The following is an 18,619-nucleotide window of genomic DNA, read 5'->3' as shown; positions in this document are numbered from 1 at the left end:
GTGCCACCACAGCCCACACACCACAAGCCCTGTGACCCTGGGAGGGCCTCTTGCCTTGCCTACCCTTAGTTTCTTCAGTAACAGGATGGAAACTGTAAGGACATACTTGGCATGCAGCAGGTACCAAGCGCGCTGGATATGAGAAACCCCAAACAATGAAACTACTGACCCCCACAAAGACAAACACTACAATCCAATGGCCCTGTGTGCCCCTTTCCAGGCACCCCTCTTCCTGGAGAGAGACGGGTCCTTGAAAGACCAGGTGGCAGCAAGGTGGCCGCTTACTCCACTGGGCGCTTTTAGGTGGAAGGAACCAAATGGAAGGGGCCATTCACCAGGATGACAGCCTGCAAGGATAGGTTGGGCCATGGTGACAGCCACCCTCCACTGCAGCTTTGTCAGAACCAGCTTCAGAATGACATATGGCTCCTAGGAAAACTCACAATACAGCTCCACAAAGGAGAGTTCAAGTAAGAGGGCCTGTTTTTCTACATATCAAGTCCAGATGAATCACAGCTGTCTACATGTCAGCATGCTAAGAAACTCAATCTGTTCATCGTGACACACACTTCCTAGGCCCACACTACTGGCCAGGATTAAGTACAGACATGTCAGCTTTACAGTCTAAACCATGCCAGAAGAGGGCTGGACAGCTCCAGAGCCACTCCAGGCACCAGAACCTAAAGAAGCAAAGAGTTCCAGCAGGTGAGCTGATTGGTGTTGAAGCCTGATACCCGACCCCCAATGCCACCCCCACCATGGAAATGGGCCTACAGTCTCTGGGGAGAGAGGTATGGAGGTCTTCTAGACTAAGGCATGCACTCAGGAGAACCTGAGCCTGGGGTTAGTCCTGAATACAATGCTTAGGGTCAAGGTTGGGGAGTCTTCCAACCCAGAGAGAACAAGGGCAAGTTCTGCCCAGGTCCGGAGAGGCTGTGGTGAGCAACTCTGGCATATCAGAGTGACAGTGGCCATCCAGCTAAGACAGCTGCCGACCTGGCTCGGCCTGTCCTGGCAGCTCCTCGGGCAGCCTTTGGGGCAGGAAGGAGCTGAGAGCACGTGGGTGGAGGAAGCACTTCTCAGGGAAGGCCAGGCCTCAAGCCACTGACAGGGGCGGGAGCTCCAACACCCAGCGCCTGTTCTGACAGGACAGGGAAGTGACAGGAGCCCTACTGGGTGACAGGGTTCACCCTTCCTGCTGAATGTGGAAAGAAGGGCCAAGAGGGAGACTGACTTCCTCAAAACTACAGGGGAGAGTGGGCAGGGAGAGACGAGCAACTAGAGCCTTGGGGAGAGGTTAGGTGCTTCAGACAGTGGCAACCAGACTGTACGACCCGGCTCCAGACATGGTCCCCTCCGCCTAGGCAGCAAATCTCAGTGTCACCCTCAAGCCGAGCTCTCAACAGGCTGCGCAGGGAGGAAATGACAAGATCTTGGGGGAGTGGGCTTGGCCGAGGCCCAGGTTTCTCCCTGTGCATTCATCTGGGCCTGCAGGAGACTGTCCAAAGCCTCCTCGGAAACACCTATAGCCTTCCTGGCCTCTGCCTGAGCCTCCACCCAGTGCCCAGGCAGCCACCTCTGAACAGGACTCTGGGCAGGGGCATCACAGCAGCCTTGGGCTGACATCATGTTCCTCTCAGAGAAACACAGTACCCCAAAACCTGAGATTACAGCAGCAGCAGAGAAGCTCCCGTCTTCCCAACCTAACTGTTCTTCCTGATACAAAGGGCAGCAAACAAGCCCCTTCCCACCCCTCCCCCCCCCACTCCCTTTCTTCCAGTCATGCTGGGGAGATCACAGCAGGCTAAAAGTCTCAGAAAACCTCTCCCTACTCCCAAGGTCCTGTCACCCCCCCCACACACACACAGCAGTTAGCCCTGCACTCCGAACAAACTGATGGTCCCCAGCCACTGGTGAACAGGTTCATTTTCACCTTGGCTGGAGGGCCCAGGGCCCAGCTCATCATCTCTGTAGTGTTTACAGGCCACAATCTGTGTCTATTGTTTGCACTCCCACAGGCAGCCAAACAGAATTACGGAACAGGGGACTTCATTTTCTTTAAGGAGGTTAATCTTACTACGTAGATGTGGCTATTGCTGGACTTCCCCTGGCAATCTTCCCACCTCCCCTGCAATCCTCATCGTTTGACTTGAAGCAGGATCTCATATAGCCCAGGCTGGCCTGGACTTGAATGTGATATGTAAGAAAAGGTGACCTTGAATTCCTGATCCTCCTGCTGCCACCTCCCAAGTGCTAGCATGACAGGCCTATGTCATCATACTTAAGTGCAAATGGCCTTTCTGAAACTGCACACTTATCACTGGTAACCTGCTGGCACAGGTAACAACACTGTGCACGGCAGCCTCTTGCTAGCCTTCAATAATCACAGATACGCTTCCCGACAAGGGATCAGGGAAGAGTGCGAGCTTGGAGCCTATCCTGCCAAAACTCAGGTGCACCTCCAGCCCTCTCACCATCCTGGACTTTACCCTACACACCTCACCTACTTTCTGTACTGGCAGTTGGCTACCAGGAACCCTATTAGGACACCACAGCTGGGTACAGAGCGGGTGTGAGTGTCCCCAGGATTTTCCTATAAATGGCTAATTAACAGCATCCAAGAGTCCAGTGCAAACCCAGAAGGAACCCTGCAGACCTGTTCCTCAGGAAGTATGCAGAGAAGACATCAGTGCACACAGTCAGAAACCCTCACATGATTCAGGCTCACTCCATTTTCAGGGGTTGGGAGTTTTTCTCTGCTGCTTTCTTTCTTTCCTTCTTTCTGTATCAATTATTCAGCACTAATCAAAAAAAAAAAAAGCCATGGTATAAGGATGCTAATCTCCCAATTAGCTGAATTGAGAAAACTGAGAGGCAAAGACAAGCAGAGAGGGAGGGAAAAAAACAAGATGTCACTTGGCACCAGTGAAGTCATTGTGCCACCTCCTTCCAGTTGCATGTCTAACTGCCTACTCGAGATGGTACTGGTTCCCTCCAAATCAGCCAAATGAACTAGGAGCCAGCTTGTCATGGGAAGCCCTCTACAGGACAGCATAGCCCCAAGTCCCTTCTCTACTTTTATATCTTTCTGTTCTTCCACTGAGTGTCCCCACCAGAGGTCCCTGCCTAGTTCTAAGAGAAGCCCCTCCCCCAGTGCTTCCTGCAAGAGTTCAAATGCCAAACACCTGCACCTGAGACCCAGCGCAAGGGTGCAGCCCAGGTCCCAGCTCCCAGGAAGAGTGATGGGCAGTCCACCAAGGGGCCCTGTAGTCTCAGCTGAGCTCACTGCCCTCCTACTGGGAACCCTTCCTGTCACCACACTTCAGCCAGAGGCAGCTTCCTTTCCACAGAAATCCTTTCCTCTCCTCTGCAGCTCCATCCACTGCCAGCATACCAGGGCCCCAGGGAAACTTAACATGATTAAAATTTTAAAGCATTTAAGATGCTCAAAGGGAAGGCATTCTTGAAGTGCAAATCATCAGTTTAGGACGGAAAGAGTAAATATGGCGGGGGGGGGGGGGGAGATACCTATACAAATGAAATGCAGTTTTAAACATTCTGCATAAATTGCTTTAACGTGGAGCCTCGGCATTGCGGAATCACCGCAGTGAGTCCCCAGCTTTCCAGCAAATGCTGACAGTTGGTTTTCAACTCCTTCGTTCATTCAATCTGTAGTCTGAGGTGAGCGGACTTTCTGGGTCTTGCTAACTGGTTTCAGCAGTTCTGAGAGGAGTTGTTTAGCAGGCCAGGCACACAGTGCAAAGCCTAGTCTGGCTGCTGAAGCAGCAGAAAGCCTAACAGGATGCCCTCAGACAGTCCCCAGAGCACAATCCTGAAGCTTGGAGCCCCATGGGAAAAACACACCAGGGCATGAAGAAACTAACGAAGATAGAACAAGAGCCAGACTACGAACAGTACCAAACACAAGAAGAAATGCAGCCTTCTTATCAAAAAGAAAAGAAAAGCCTACTCCGCTCCTCTTTTCACAGTTCACATTCATGTTCTACAAGCTAAACAAACCACACATTTTCTCTCATCATGAGGATGAACTAACTAAATGTGGGGAGCCTTCTAGTGTTTAAACCCACGAAGGGATTCAAGATGGCACTCCACGGTTTGAGGGCATCCTCTGCCTCTATCAGGGCCCACCCTGCTTCGTTAATGAAAGCACTACTGAAATTTCAAAATCCCCTGCGTTTCCACACCTCCTCCTCCCCCTGCAGAGCACTAAGCCATGATACTTCCAGGCAGGATTACATTTTATGGCTCACTGACAAAACAGAATCCCAGGTCCTCAATCCATGTACAGCTGTTGATTTCCCCCTACTTTTTTCTGCATGGTCTCCATTAGATCACAAAGAGGTCTTGGGCTTTCTTCACACTTAAAGCTTATCAGAGGCAGAGGGCTTTAATGGGGAGATCAGCCAACTGTGTGCCCACTGAAGCCCCTCTAGGTAGGGCGATAACCCCTGGGAGGCTGATGCCACAGGTGCCTTTCTACATACCTGTGCTGATCCAAGGCTCTGTCAGTTTGCTTTTCTCTGTGTGCATAGGAAAAAGCATTGTCAGCAGCCAGGCTATTCCCAAGGTGGGGGACGTCCACTGGGGAAGCAAAGGTGGTACAAACCACACCTGCTCAGAGCCACTGTCGTTCTCAAAAAAGAAAAGGAAAAAAAAAAAAAGAAAGAAAACTGGGCTGCTGCCACCGCCACACGTACTAGACTTCAAAAGTAGCAGGGGCTCGCAACACACCAACCACTCAGAAAGCAGGGCTGGGACTAAGTGTCAACTACACACAAGCCAAGCACAGAGCAACACTGTTTCCACTTTCGCTACTACAAATAAAAACGAATCACGACATTCTTCAAGAGCGGAATAAGACACTACCAGCAGCTGGGAATAACTTAAGATGTCAGAAGGAAAAGGGAGTCAGCCAAGTGCCCTTGACATTCAGGGTCCGACTAGGGGTAAAGTCGGATCAGTGGCAGTCCTTCCTACTCAAGACCCTATCCCCTACCTCCCGCAGCCTTGGTCTACTTCCACCCGGTCTTTCCCGATCATGTAATGTCACTCAAGATCAAGAAGGTTACAAGGCTTTGGAAAAGATAACTATGCTTTGAAGCTCATTAGCTAGTAAAACATCACAAACCCCTCCGGAGAGGATACAACAGCCCGGAGCAGACAACACCAACACAACGGCAAGGACCTCACGCTCTATGCCCACTCCGCACCCAAGCGAAGCCGACTGCCGAATCGGGACCTTTGAGTTCTAAGCGACCAGTTGGCCCCACGGCCTCACCAATCGGTCCTCGGCGCCGGACCCATCAGAAACACACACGGAGGACAAGGGACTTGAGGCTAGGAAAAGCAAGTGCAAGAGGCTAGGCAGTTCCCGCCGCTGTGCGGGGCCAAGAGCCGAGGTGGGCAGAGTAGCAAGTAGGAGGGGAGGTCTGGCAGGACCGCAGTCCATCCTCGCTGCCTGGGTGCAGGGTGAGGGGCATCGGGTGGAATCATGCCTGTGATCGCTGGAGAACCGGGGTTCTGGCGGGACCGAGATCCCCAGGATCCCGGAGCAGGACATGGAGGGTCGGGGTTCGAGTTGGGCGGAGTGTTGCTCAGGGAGCACCGGGTCTCGGGTGACAACGATTCCTAAGATCCCGGACTGGGGAGTGGGTGTCCTGGGGCGAGCTGGGCGGAGTGCGGAGCAGGGACTAGGGAGTCTGGTCCCTACGATCCCGGCACAGGGAGTGGAGCGCAGAGGCTCCAGCGAGACAACAGTCCCCAAGATCCTAGCGAAGGGCGGTATGTGGCTTCGGGTGCCCGCGCCCCGTGTGAGGGAGGCAAGTCGCTGGACCCAGCCAGAGCCCCGGGTAAGCGGAGCAGGGCCGGAGCTCGCACTCCTGGCCTGAGGGCCCGAAGGAAACTTGACTCGTGCGTCCGGGCCAGGGTCCCCGCGGTTGCTGCCCCGAGCCGGGACCCACTCTCCACGCACGGCGCCTCCCAGCCGCAGGCCCGGGTCGGCGCACAGGCCTCGCGGCACTCACCTTCCTGCCGGCGCCGCCCGCGCCCGCGGCCAGCGCGGAGCCGCCCCCCGAGTACATGTAGTAGGCGATGCCCAGCACCCAGAGCAGCGCGAAGCACAGCAGCATCCGCGAGCGCCGCCGCATCCTCGCACTGGGCGGCCGCCGGGCAGCTGGCGGCGCGGCGGGCGGAGCGCGCGGCGGGCGGAGCGCGGGGCGGCGGCGCGGGAAGACGCGGCAGCAGGCGGCGGGCGGCGCTCAGCGCCCGGCAGGAAGCGGCGGCCCGGCAGCGAGGTCAGGGAGCAAAGGGCGACCAATCGACGTTGAGGGGCGGGGTGCTCGGGGGGCGGGGCCGCGTCTCCATGGCAGCGGCGCCCCGCCCACCGCGCGTCCCCGGGAGTGGCAGGTGGCGGTCTCTGAGGCTTGCACGCGGGTTCCAGAAGACCTGGAGTGGTCCGAGTCCAGTCTGCAGAGGTCGCTCTGGCCCGGCGTCCATCTCATTTACTATTTGGGCAGTAGTGGGTTATTGGATTCTTATTTTTCCTTTTTTTTTTTTTTTTTTTTTTTTTTTAAGTATAAGGGTTCATTCTATAACCTAGACTGGCCTCGAACTCACCATCTAGCCCAAGCTGGCCTCAAGCTCACAACACTCCTCCTGCATCAGACTCCTGAGTCTTGGGATGACAGGAATGCACCACCCTGCCGTCTGAACAAGACTGAGACAGGGAAGGTAGATTTCGAAGAACTTGCTTGTAAAGATGACCCCACCTGGTCTAAAGAGCAAAATAGTGATGAATTTAAATAAACATGAAAACGAGGGGAGAAGGATGGCAATTTATGTAATTTATGTTTTTACATCTTTTCTTTTTCGTTGGTTGGTTCCCCGAAGGAATGAAGTGAGCAGAGGAATCCACTTAATAGAGCAGGCAGCCAGTTCTTCTCTGACAGCAGCTCTCTGGTGGCTGTAACCTTGGCCATGCCCTTGTGACTCTGTAAGTCCCTGTGTCTGAATAAGATTGTCCAGTACTTGAGAGACTGCAAATATTTCTGAGATCTGCACAGACTTCAGGAAGTGAGGACTGGCCAAGAGGTAGTCTACCCAATCTGGAAACAAACCAGGAGCACAAGCAAGTCTTTGCTACTAGGATTTTGAGCCTCTCCTGAACTCCAGACTTCTCGGAAATGAGGAGGAAGAGTCACTCAATTCCAGCAGACACCCCATCCAGCAGACACCCCACTCCAGCAGACACCCCACTCCAACAGACACCCCATTCCAGCAGACACCCCACTCCAGCAGACACCCCACTCCAGCAGACACCCCATTCCAGCACACACCCCACTCCAGCAGACACCCCATTCCAGCACACACCCCACTCCAGCAGACACCCCATTCCAGCACACACCCCACTCCAGCAGACACCCCACTCCAGCAGACACCCCACTTCAGCACACACCCCACTCCAGCACACACCCCACTCCAGCACACACCCCACTCCAGCACACACCCCATCCAGCACACACCCCATCCAGCAGGCACCCCATCCAGCAGGCACCCCATCCAGCAGACACCCCACTCCAGCAGATATCTTCACATTCAGCAGATGTCCTTCACTGCTGCCGAAATCTTAAGGAAGACGGGCTTGTTGCCACCGTAAGGAGATGTCCAATTCTGAGAACTAGAGTCTGAATGAACGCTGTAATGACCAGGGAAGAGATCTGCAAAACACCGAACAACAGAGGACAGGCTTGAAAAAGCCCAGAGTCTTGGGGGAAGTTAGATGAGTGGGAACAAGTGTCGCCCTTCAGAGGCCTGGAAGTGAAGGGAATGAAGGGAGTGAGGAGGAGACGTGACAAGCCCAGGAGAGACAGAGAAGAGCAGCCCTCCTCCAGCACCAGCATCTTCTTAAAATCGTACCTCAGCGGAAGACAGAAGCGAAAGCCCCCCACCTGGAGCCCTGCCCCCAGATGCTTCCTAACTGGAAAGCTGAAAGACAGAAAGAATGCCACTGAAAAAAGAAAACAGAAAAGTAATCATATTTCTGATTGTGGAAAAGGAATCCTAATATTTCATCTGATATCCCCCGCCCCATTGGCTAGTGGTGGTTGTGTTCACCTGTAATCTCAGTGCTCAGGGGGATGAGCCAGGGGGATTGCTATTAAGACCAGCCTGAGCTACAAAGTGAAACCTGAGGGGGTGTGGAGACAGAGACAGAGAGACAGACAGAGAGGTGGTTTGGGGAGATGGCTCAGCAGTTAAAGCTTTGTCATGCAAGTGTGAGAACTAGCAGTTTGGGTCCCAGGAACCCACCTAAAAGCTGGGTAGGCTCGGTGGTCTGCTTGGAACAGTACATGGAAGTAGAGGCAGATAGTCTCTGGGGAAAGCTGGCTAGTTAGATGAGCTGAGAATCAGCAAGTTCAGGGTGTAAGTGAGAGACTTTGTCTCAGTCTATAAGGTGGAGAGCTATCCAGGACTACACCATAGATCAACCTCTGGCCTACACACACACACACACACACACACACACACACACACACACACACACACATACACGTTTACATGTATACACATGCACCCACCAAACAGGAACATGTAAGGTTCTGGCCTTCACACATATACACTATATACATGCACACATACACACCCACACACAAACATGTGTGTGGGTGTGGGTGTGTATATACACACTTGTGCACCCCATACAAATATTCACATACAACAAAAAAGGAAGGATGGAGCAGAGAAAAGAAAGGAAGGGGGAGGGAGGGGGAAGGGGAGGAGATTGGAAATGAAATAAGCAAGTACAGAGGTTCAGATAGAAGTTGTTGGGAGCCAGGAAAGAGAAGTAAAGTCCATTGAATTGGACTCACTAATGAGGAAACTCCAAAAGTAAAACAAAGTCAGTATTAAAGTGTTAATCTCTGAGCTTTAACACCTTTTATCCCAGCACTGGGGAGGCAGAGGCAGACAGATCCCTGAGTTCAAAGCCAGCCTGATCTACAGAGCGAGTTCAAGGACAGCCAGGGCTACACAGAGAAACCCTGTCTCAAAACCACCCAAAAAAAGTTCATCTCTGCTGGGTTGTACCTCAGGTGTAAGTTCTTACCCCCCATGAGCAAGGCTCTGGGGTTGAGCCCAGCATCATCACCACCCAACAGCACTTTCCATTTTTATAGATATTTTTCAACAACTCTCATCTGGAAAATTAGCCAGGAATAATGGAAGTGCAATACTATACATGAAAGGTGACTTCCATACACCTTGGGGAAATGGTGTGGAATAACCAAGGCATACCCTAGCACTTCTATTAAATACCTATTACTTGAACTAGTAGAGGGGTTGTGTGCCCCGGTGGGTAAAGTGTTTGCTGCACAAGGTTAAGAAGCTGAGTTTGGATCTTCAGAACTCACAGGAAGTCAGGTACGGGAATGAATGATTGTACTCAAACGGAAATTCTTTCCTATTAAACAGTAACTCCCCTCCCTGCTAGCCCTAACAATGTCCATTCTACCCTTGGTTCTGATGATTTTGACGGCCCTGTCAACTCCTATCAGCGAAGTCAGAGCTTTTCTCCTTTTGTGTCTGCCTGAACGTAACATCTCCAGGGCCCTCACATGGTAGGAGATAGCAGACGTTCCTTCCCTTTGAGGGTGACTAGCACTCTGCTGTGGCACTATGCCAGCCATTGTCTGTTGATGGACACTGGTGTCACTCCTACCTTTGGCTATTGTGAATAATGCCGCTATGGACATGGATGACTTCTTTTTTATTCTTTTAGGGATATACCTAACAGTGGAATTGCTGGATAATATAATTCTAATTTAATTTTATGAGAAACTGTCTTTGACCATTATAGTATGTAAAGTGTGGTCCCATCCCAAGCTGGAGAGGTGGTTTAATGGTTAAGAGCCTGAATTGCTCTTCGTGAGGATTCGAGTCTGATTCACAGCAACTCACATTAGGCAGCTCACAACCACCTATAACTCCAGCTCAAGGGAATCCAGTGCCTCTGTGGGCACCTGCACACACACACACACACACACACACACACTTTATTTTTGCTTGTTTGTTTGTTGTTTGTTTTCCAGAGAGGGTTTCTCTGTGTAGCTTTGGAGCCTGTCCTGGAACTCACTTTGTAGCCCAGGCTGGCCTTGAACTCACAGAGAAACACCTAGCTCTGACTCCCGAGTGCTGGAATTAAAGGTGTGTACCACCACCACTCAGCTCACACACACACACACTTAAAAAATTAATCTTTTTGTTGTTGTTGTTGTTGTTGTTGTTGTTTTTCAAGACAGGGTTTTTCTGTGTAGCTTTTAGAGCCTGTCCTGGAACTCACTCTGCAGACCAGGCTAGCTTTGAACTCAGAGATCCACTTGCCTCTGCCTCCCAAGTGCTGAGATTAAAGGCGTGAGCCACCACCGCCCCAACTAATATAAGTCTTTAAAAGAAAAATAAGGCCGGGCGGTGGTGGCGCACGCCTTTAATCCCAGCACTCGGGAGGCAGAGCCAGGCGGATCTCTGTGAGTTCAAGGCCAGCCTGGGCTACCAAGTGAGCTCCAGGAAAGGCGCAAAGCTACACAGAGAAACCCTGTCTCGGAAAACCAAAAAAAAAAAAAAAAAAAAAAAAAAAAAGAAAAATAAGAAAAAAAGCCCAGTGTGGATATGTAAGCCTGTAATCCCAGTGTTCTGGGGGCTACATACTCAAAATAATAATAATAACAATAACAATGATTAGTGATGTAGTTCAGTTAGTAGAGTGCTTGCCTAGCATCTCAATACTGCATAAGCCAGGCATGGTGACACGTATCTATAACCCCTAGTACTGTGGGGACAGGAGGATCGCTGGGGCTTGCTGCCTGCCAGCCTAGCTCCAGGTCCAGTGAGATACCCTGTCTCCACAGAATAAGGCAGAGAGTGACAGAACAGGACACCAGATGTCCTCCTCTGGCCTCTGCAAGCCCATGCAATGTGTGCATATACCACACTCATGTGCACCTTTTTAAAAAGTGATTGAAATGGTCAGGTTTGGCTATGTGTGTCTTACAAAAATAAAGACACACACACAAATGACAAATTGAAGGAAATTATGTCCATAAACACAGGTAAGGGAAAGATATCTCTGGTATGTAAAAAACTTAAACACTAAGGGGGGGGGGGCGTTTCCTAAGAAATGGGAGAAACTGTAAACAGTCCCCAGTGATGCCCCAAGAAGAGCCCGTCAGTGTGTGCAAAGATGTTACATTTCACTCCTTTTCAAATTAAAACTACAGAGCTACTATTTATCCCCCTACAAACTGGCAAAAACTCAAAAGCTTGACAAAACATTGTCAGCAAGACTATAAAAAAGAGTAAGGCAGACTTCTGTGAACACAGTGATTTCCAGGACATGCTATGCTAGGAAAAGACAAGTGTCAGAGAGCATTATCATATGTTGCTTTTTATATAAAAGTAAAGGAAAATAAGAAAACACAAATATATCTGCTTGTTTGGGTAAAACACACACACTAATGATAAATCAGAAAACATTCAGACTGGTGAGCCAAAAGCTGGATATAGTGTCTCATGCCTGTGAATTTCAGTCCTTAGTTAAGGCAGGAGGATTGGGGCCAGCCTGGGCTACACAGTGAGTGTCAGGCCAGCATGGGCTATCATGTGAGACCCCTGTCTCATAAAAAAGAAAGTGACTCATGAGGACCCCTGGAGAAGACACTGAGATGGGAGGAACAACTTCTCTAAATCCCTTTTCTGAATTTGATAATGATCTGCATATTCAAAATCACAAGTAGGGCTGGGACTGTAGTTCAGTTGATAGAGTGCTTGCCTTGAACGCATGACCTGAGCTCCACCCTAGCCCCACATGAACCGGATTTGGTGGTGGACGCCTGTAATTTCGACTCTCAGGAGGTGGAGGCAAGAGAAGCATCCGTGCAAGGTCATCCTCGGCTACATGAAGTTGGAGGTCAACCTGGGCTACATGAAATCTTACCTCAAAAACGAACTATAAAAATGCAAAAATAAAGCAATGGAGATGGGGAGGAGAACAAAAACAAAATCCCAAACCATGTATTTGGACCCAACTACGTTGTCAGTGAGGAACATAAAAAGACTGAAGAATAGCCAGGCGGTAGTGGCACACGCCTTTGTTCTCAGCACTCGGGAGACAGAGGCAAGTGGATCTCTGTGAGTTCGAGGCCAGCCTGGTCTACAGAGCGAGTTCCAGGACAGGCTCCAAAAGCTACACAGAGAAAACAAACAAACAAACAAAAAAGATCAAATAATGAATGTTTGTCATGGTTATGCATATTTTGCTATGTAGCTGAAGATAACCAGGCACTCCTGATCTTTCTGCCTCAGGCTTCTCAAATTCTAGGATTGTTGGCACACACCACCACGTACAGCCTTTTATAATGTTTAAACAAAGTGCTTGGACCTTACATCTCAACCTCAAGAATAAAAGAACTGCAAAGAATTTTGAACCTTGGTTATATGGTCTTTTTCTCTAGTGGATGGATTTAGAAATTAAGCTATCTTATTTATCATGTCATCCAGCAAATCATAAAGGTGTTGTTTGGGAACTAGGAATTGCACTGTTGAAGAAGAGAGGTACAACATGGAATAGAGAAAAGGCAAAGAATGTTCCTACTGACTAGATGCAAAGTTAGGGATAAGGGTAGGAACTCAATTCACACACATCCACCTCTATGCTCAATATGCAAGCAGTTTAAATACATGTTATATAATGTTATGTATGGGCTTTGGTCAGCTGCAGCCGGCAACGATGAACATACCTCCCATTCTGTGATTGTTGACACTGTCAGCTTGACACGCTCTAGAATCACCTCAGAGATCAGCCTCTGGGTATACTCTAATGTGTTATCTTGATTACATTAATTGATGTGCTAAGACCTATTTTAATTATAGGCCTAGTTCCCTGGGCGGGGAGTCTTGGACTGTGTATAGAATGGGTACAGTGATGTCAGTACAAAATGCATTCATTCCTCGTTGCTTCTCAACTCTTTCAAATACCCATTGCCATGGTTTCTCTGCCCTGACGGACACCTGAACTGTGAGGCAAACAGGCCCTTCTTCCCCTAAGTCGCTTTTGTCAGAGAATTTTATCACAGCAACAGGAAAAGAAAGGAAAACACGCACGGAGCTCTGTCCCCCAATACCATACTGCGCTCCACTCTGAGCTGTGTTTCTTTGGAGAAATGAGTGACTCTATTCCTAGAGGGTACTAGATGAGCCAAGGACAGCTTGCTATAATAGAAAGTCAAAAAACGGCAGGGAAGAAAGGAAAGGAGCTAGCATGTCAGAACAACATGGGAGACAGCTTGCAGCACCAATCACCCCCACTAAACCTAGGATCTGCTCCTCAGAACAAGTACTGAAGAAAACCTACATCTTTGAGTCCACACTGGTCAGAAACGGGTAGCTATATGGGGGAGAGGAAAACTCTCTTCCAATGACCGCACACTGACACTTGGGAGAGAGTGGAGTGTCACCACTGCCGCAGACACAGTGAAGGGGCTGTGGCTGTGATAAAGGATCAAGTGGATAAAACGCTGGCTGCACTACCATGAGGACCTCAGTGTGGATCCACAGCATCCACACAAAAAGCCTGGCATGACAGCACACATCATAATCCCAGCATTGAGAAAACAGAGACAGGCAAACCTAGGGCCTTGCTGGCCAGCCATTCTCCAGGTTCAACCCTGTGAAACTCTGACTCAAAAGTTGAGGCGGAGGGGTTGGAGAGATGGCTCACTGGTTAAGAGCACTGGCTGCTCTTCCAGAGGTCCTGAGTTCAATTCCAAGTACCCACATGGTGGCTCACAACCATCTATAATGAGATCTGATTCTCTCTTCTGGTGTCCCTGAAGATAGGTCCCTCATATACATTAAATAAATAAATATTAAAAAAAGTTAAAGTGGAGAGGGTTGGAGAATTGGCTTGGTGATTAGGATCACTTGTTGTGCCAGGTGGTGGTGGCACACACCTTTATTCCCAGGACTTAAGAGGAAGAGGCAGGCAGATCTCCGTGAGTTTGAGGCTAGCCTGATCTACATAGTGAGTTCCAGGACTGCCAAGGCTGCACAGAGAAACCCTGTCTCAAAAAACAAACAAACAAAAACAAAAAAACCACTTGTTGCAGAGGACCCAGATAGATTCCCAGCATCCACACTGAGGTTCACAACCATCTGTAACTCCAGCCTCAGGGGATTTGGATAAAATGTGTGGTTTTTCTACACTATTGTTACAACCTTCCTTGAAGTTTTAAGACACTTGCTTTGAAAAGTGGTTTTACTAACAGTGTGCTAAATTCTGACATTTGCTTCATTGCAAACCTGCATAAGATGGAAACTATGCTGTGAAGGATGTGCAACCTGGTTTCTCAATGGCACATGCACGGTCATTCTCCCATGTGCTGTTTTCCATAGTTTTGATGGGTCACGCAGTGAGTACTGTTACTTTGTCCTTTAGTCCCCTGCAGGGCACTGCTGTATAGCTGTCACTTACCATTGTAACGTTTTCCTGCTAGAAGCCCAAAGGGCTGTGCTTCCTGACTATATAGTAGTTGGGTGGAAACTGGTATTTGTGTTTAGTAACACATGAACATAGCTCCAGAATTGTTGCTGATAGCTCACTGACCAGTTACTATTGCCTGAGCCTCAGGGTCTTAAAACTGTGGATCAAGAATGAATGTGAGGATCACCAAAAATCTGGCTACAATGGAAGTTTTCAAAATGTACAATGGTCAGGAATTCAGAATCAAATGTGTTACGAATCTGAGGTGCTTCTGGCAGTGTTTGCCCATGTTGCTTCATGAGACTTTACAACAACCTTGGTTCTGGACACACAGCACATGCACTTGTACTGTGCATGATATCAGGCCATGGCACAGCAGCCAAACCCTGGAACACCTAGGCTCATTCAAGACTTTTGTATGCTATGAACTGAAGGACATTTTCTGTACATGGTTTTCTGATTCAGTGGAAACATGATGGTTTAATCAGGGAGCAAAGACTTTTAATATTTTTCTACTGTCTTCCCTCAGCATGTGTTAAATTAGTGTGATCTTTGGGTTGCATTGGAATGCTGATTTTAAAAATTTGTGTTTGAGCTACTAACTTCAGTTTCACTCAAAAAATTGTTAAATGAATTTTGGCTTGGGGTTAGGACTGAATTTCCACCCTTCTGAAATGTCTCTAAACATTCTTCCATTTTGGACTATGTGTTTATGTGAAGCAGAGTAGTTCTTAGCATTGACTACTATAAAATCAAAATATTCATCAACTCTGAAAAACTCTGAAGATGCTCAGTGTCCTGAAGTATCAAATATTCTACCAAACTGTAGTGTTTATGTAAAAATAAGCCAACACATTAATCTCATTAGTATGAAAGTTTTCTCTTGTCGTTAGTAAATGGTAAAATTATGGATGGATAGATAGATGATAGATATAGAATTGTTTTCAAGTAAATTTCTTTATGATTTATTATTAGTACATGTTTGAGTTGTATACCTATTCTATATACCTGTATCTTGGCTTGCATAGAAACCTCTCAGATGAAAAGTGGCCAGTCACAAATGGAAAAGGTGAAGTAGCCCTGATATGAGCCATGAGGAACCCTGAATAAACAAGCCCTGTGTGGCACAGCCTTTCCATAATGGCTGTCTTGTTTTTCCTTTCCCTAAAATATTTCCATGGAGGAAGTAGATAAAATTATGTTTGTATAGAAACCAAATATTTTGTGGGTGTAGGAGTGTGTGGGTGCATACATCCCTGTGGGGGCCAGAGGTCAACCTCAAGTTTGTTCTCAGGTTCCATCCACCTTATTTATTTATTTATTTATTTATTTATTTATTTATTTATTTACTTACTTACTTACTTACTTACTTACTTACTTACTTACTTACTTACTTATTGAGGCAACGCTTCTTACCAGGACCTGGAACTCACCGAGTGGGGTAGGCTGGCTGACCGGGGAGCACAAAGGTTCCACTTGCCTTCATCGCCCCATGCTGAGATTTCAAACATACACCACCACTCTAGGCTTTTTACCTGTGTCCTGGGGCTAGAGCTCAAGTCCCCACACTTCCTGCCTGAGCCACCTCCCTAGGACCAGAATATTAAGCACTGATGCTGGGTAATCAGAATGTTCCCCCTCAGAGTCTAAACCACATGTGGACAGAGGCTTTTGTCAAGATATGAAAAAGTCCTTCCCAGGTTCTACGGCGCTCGCAGAGCTGCTGTGGCCGCCGTTCACGAAGGGGACACTTTAATGACTAACTATTAGGAGCTCCTAGTGACACCAGGCACGGTGTGGACCACCCTCTGTGCCTGCTCAGAAGTTTCCTGTCGTGCTGTAAATGAGAAATACTTTATCACCAAGATTGAGGCTAAAGAATTCCATCAGCCTGAACCTGTGGACATGGGTGATGGGCTCACTGTATGCTGGGCACTGTTTGCAGGACAATGTGGCCACTGCTGCTGCTAGTGCAGTGAGGTGCTAAGCCACGTCCTGAAATCGGCTCTAAGGGTGATAGAGTCAAAGAACGTACGCTGTAAGTGAGCACTTGACCACACTGCACTGCTATCGGCAGGCACTGCTAGGCATTCTGACCAGAGAGACCTGGAGCTGGTGCATAGATGAGCCCAGAACGGCCAGTGGGCTGTACAATGAAGCGATACGCACTTTCCATGGACAAATTGCTCTTCAGCAAAAATAAAGGATGCCACATCCTGCTCGTTTCACCCCAACACTCTGTGAAGAGCTTTGAGAAAAGTTATGCTGTGCGCTGGAGGCTGAAATCACATGGGCAGTTGGCCAGTCGCTGGCCCCCATTCTCAGAGCCCTGCAACTGGAACTCTCTGGCAGGGACACTCTTATCAGCAGGATCTGCAGCCTCCTGGGATCAGGGAAGCAACAGTGCTCTGCATATGAGGGCTGTCGGGCCATTAAGGGTGTCAGGTAAGCCCCAAGAAAGAGCTGTTCACACACTGGAGAGCTGCTTTGTTTCCAGGCCCTTCCAGTGTCCTTCCTGGAGCCTCCCTAGGTCCAAGGCTGTGGGGAGGATGTGGCTGGAAACTGAGTGGTCAGCAGCATGGTCCTTATAATTCTGAATTGCTCTTTCTCACTGAATCCTCCAGGCCACAGGCCATATGGGCACGAGATGAGAACCCATCCACAACAACCCAACATTCTGGCCAGAGTGGGCAGGTCACCAAGAGCAAGGCAGAGGAGATTTACTTCTTTGGAACTTTCTGGGTTCTGGGAGGTGACTTACAGCCCCCTCCATGTCCTCACTAGTTATTCTTGCCTCCCCACCCTCACCCCCCGGGGCCAAGTTTGCTGTTCTGAGGAGTTTTCTTGTCCACTCTGTTCCCAAGACTCCTCCCCGCTGTGTTCAGGACTCAGAGCAGTTTTGCCTCCGTGGTGCCCAGAGGTCTGGGATACTCTGAACTGGGACAGGAGTCAGGGTTGTCAAAGGTGCAACCCCTGCTTGCGTCTACATTCAAAGATGCTTTGCTTGCACAATATCTTCCTTTTCTGTATTCTGAAGCAGAGGCAGATCACTCCTGGCCATGGGCTGACACTCCCCCAACATCAGGAGACTTTTTTACTCCCCCTCCCCTGCTGCAGAGCCACCTCCTTTTAGGATGAGCTTCTTGCTAGGAGGCCCTCATCTATGCAGTGGCCTGCTTCCTGTGATTCAACCTACATCACCAAGTGAATCTAGGATCCAGGTGACTCGTGGAGGCGTGACTGGACTCCCGCTCTGTGCTCTATGCAACGCTCCTTCAAAGTGCAGAGCCTTCCTGGAGGGTGAGGAGATGAGGCTTCCTGGAAGCTTTGGGCTGCCATTCTGGAAACTACTTACCTGAGTCTGAGCAACTCTTTGTCGACCCAGAGTCAGGGAATGTGACTGGCCGGTGTAAACAGTGACTCTGAGATAGGCGCCTACACACTGATGGATTTGTAGAAACTAGAACTGGAACTCAATCAAAGGTTGTCACTGCCTGACCCAAAAGCAAACTTCTCCAACTGGAGAATAAGCGGAGGGCTATTGGGTTATGTTTTGAGATGATTATTAACTCCTTGGCTGGGTCAATGTTATTGTGGTTATGCAGAAAATGTCCTCATTCTCAGAAACCGTGTGTTGGCATATTTATGAGTGAGATGTCTTAATGCCTGCATCTTACTTTCAAATGACCCAGCAAAAAAGGACATTTATAGAGAACATTGTGCATATACTATGTAGAGACAGAGAAAGGAAGAGAAAAAAATGCATGTGGAAAACATTTATTGTTGAGTCAGGTAGAGAGCAGAAGGGAGTCATCTCTATTCTACTCGTCCAGCCTTTTATCTGCGCCTTAAGCATTTCAAAATGAAAAGTTAGAAGAAAGTCAGGGACAAACGCGGGGAATCTGGTGAATAGCTGCAATGAAAATAATTACAATTTTTACTGAAAACGAAAAAAAAAATCTCAGACATTGTGGCCAGACAGAAACATCCGGCAGGCCCAGCTGGCTGTCAATCAATCAATTATTTTAACAGGTGTTTATTACTGGTCTGTGCTGGGCCTAGAATGTC

The 18,619-nt window shown here is 48.8% G+C and overlaps 1 protein-coding gene across 1 annotated transcript in view; it reads right to left on the bottom strand.

Moving 5' to 3' along the window:
• Galnt2 (polypeptide N-acetylgalactosaminyltransferase 2) overlaps positions 1–6,221 on the bottom strand; it is a 132,276-nt gene extending 126,055 nt beyond the window's left edge. Inside the window, exon 1 of the mRNA XM_028856356.2 lies at positions 6,045–6,221. Within this exon, the coding sequence (XP_028712189.1) occupies positions 6,045–6,167 (123 nt within the window). The 5' untranslated portion in view covers positions 6,168–6,221. The remainder of the gene's footprint in view (positions 1–6,044) is intronic.
• Between the last annotated feature and the right edge of the window lie 12,398 nt (positions 6,222–18,619).

The sequence above is a fragment of the Peromyscus leucopus genome, chromosome 5, assembly GCF_004664715.2.
Source record: "Peromyscus leucopus breed LL Stock chromosome 5, UCI_PerLeu_2.1, whole genome shotgun sequence".
NCBI classification, from domain to species: Eukaryota; Metazoa; Chordata; class Mammalia; order Rodentia; family Cricetidae; genus Peromyscus; species Peromyscus leucopus.
Note: the sequence above shows the minus strand (reverse complement) of the source record. Positions and strands in the feature narration are given on the sequence as shown.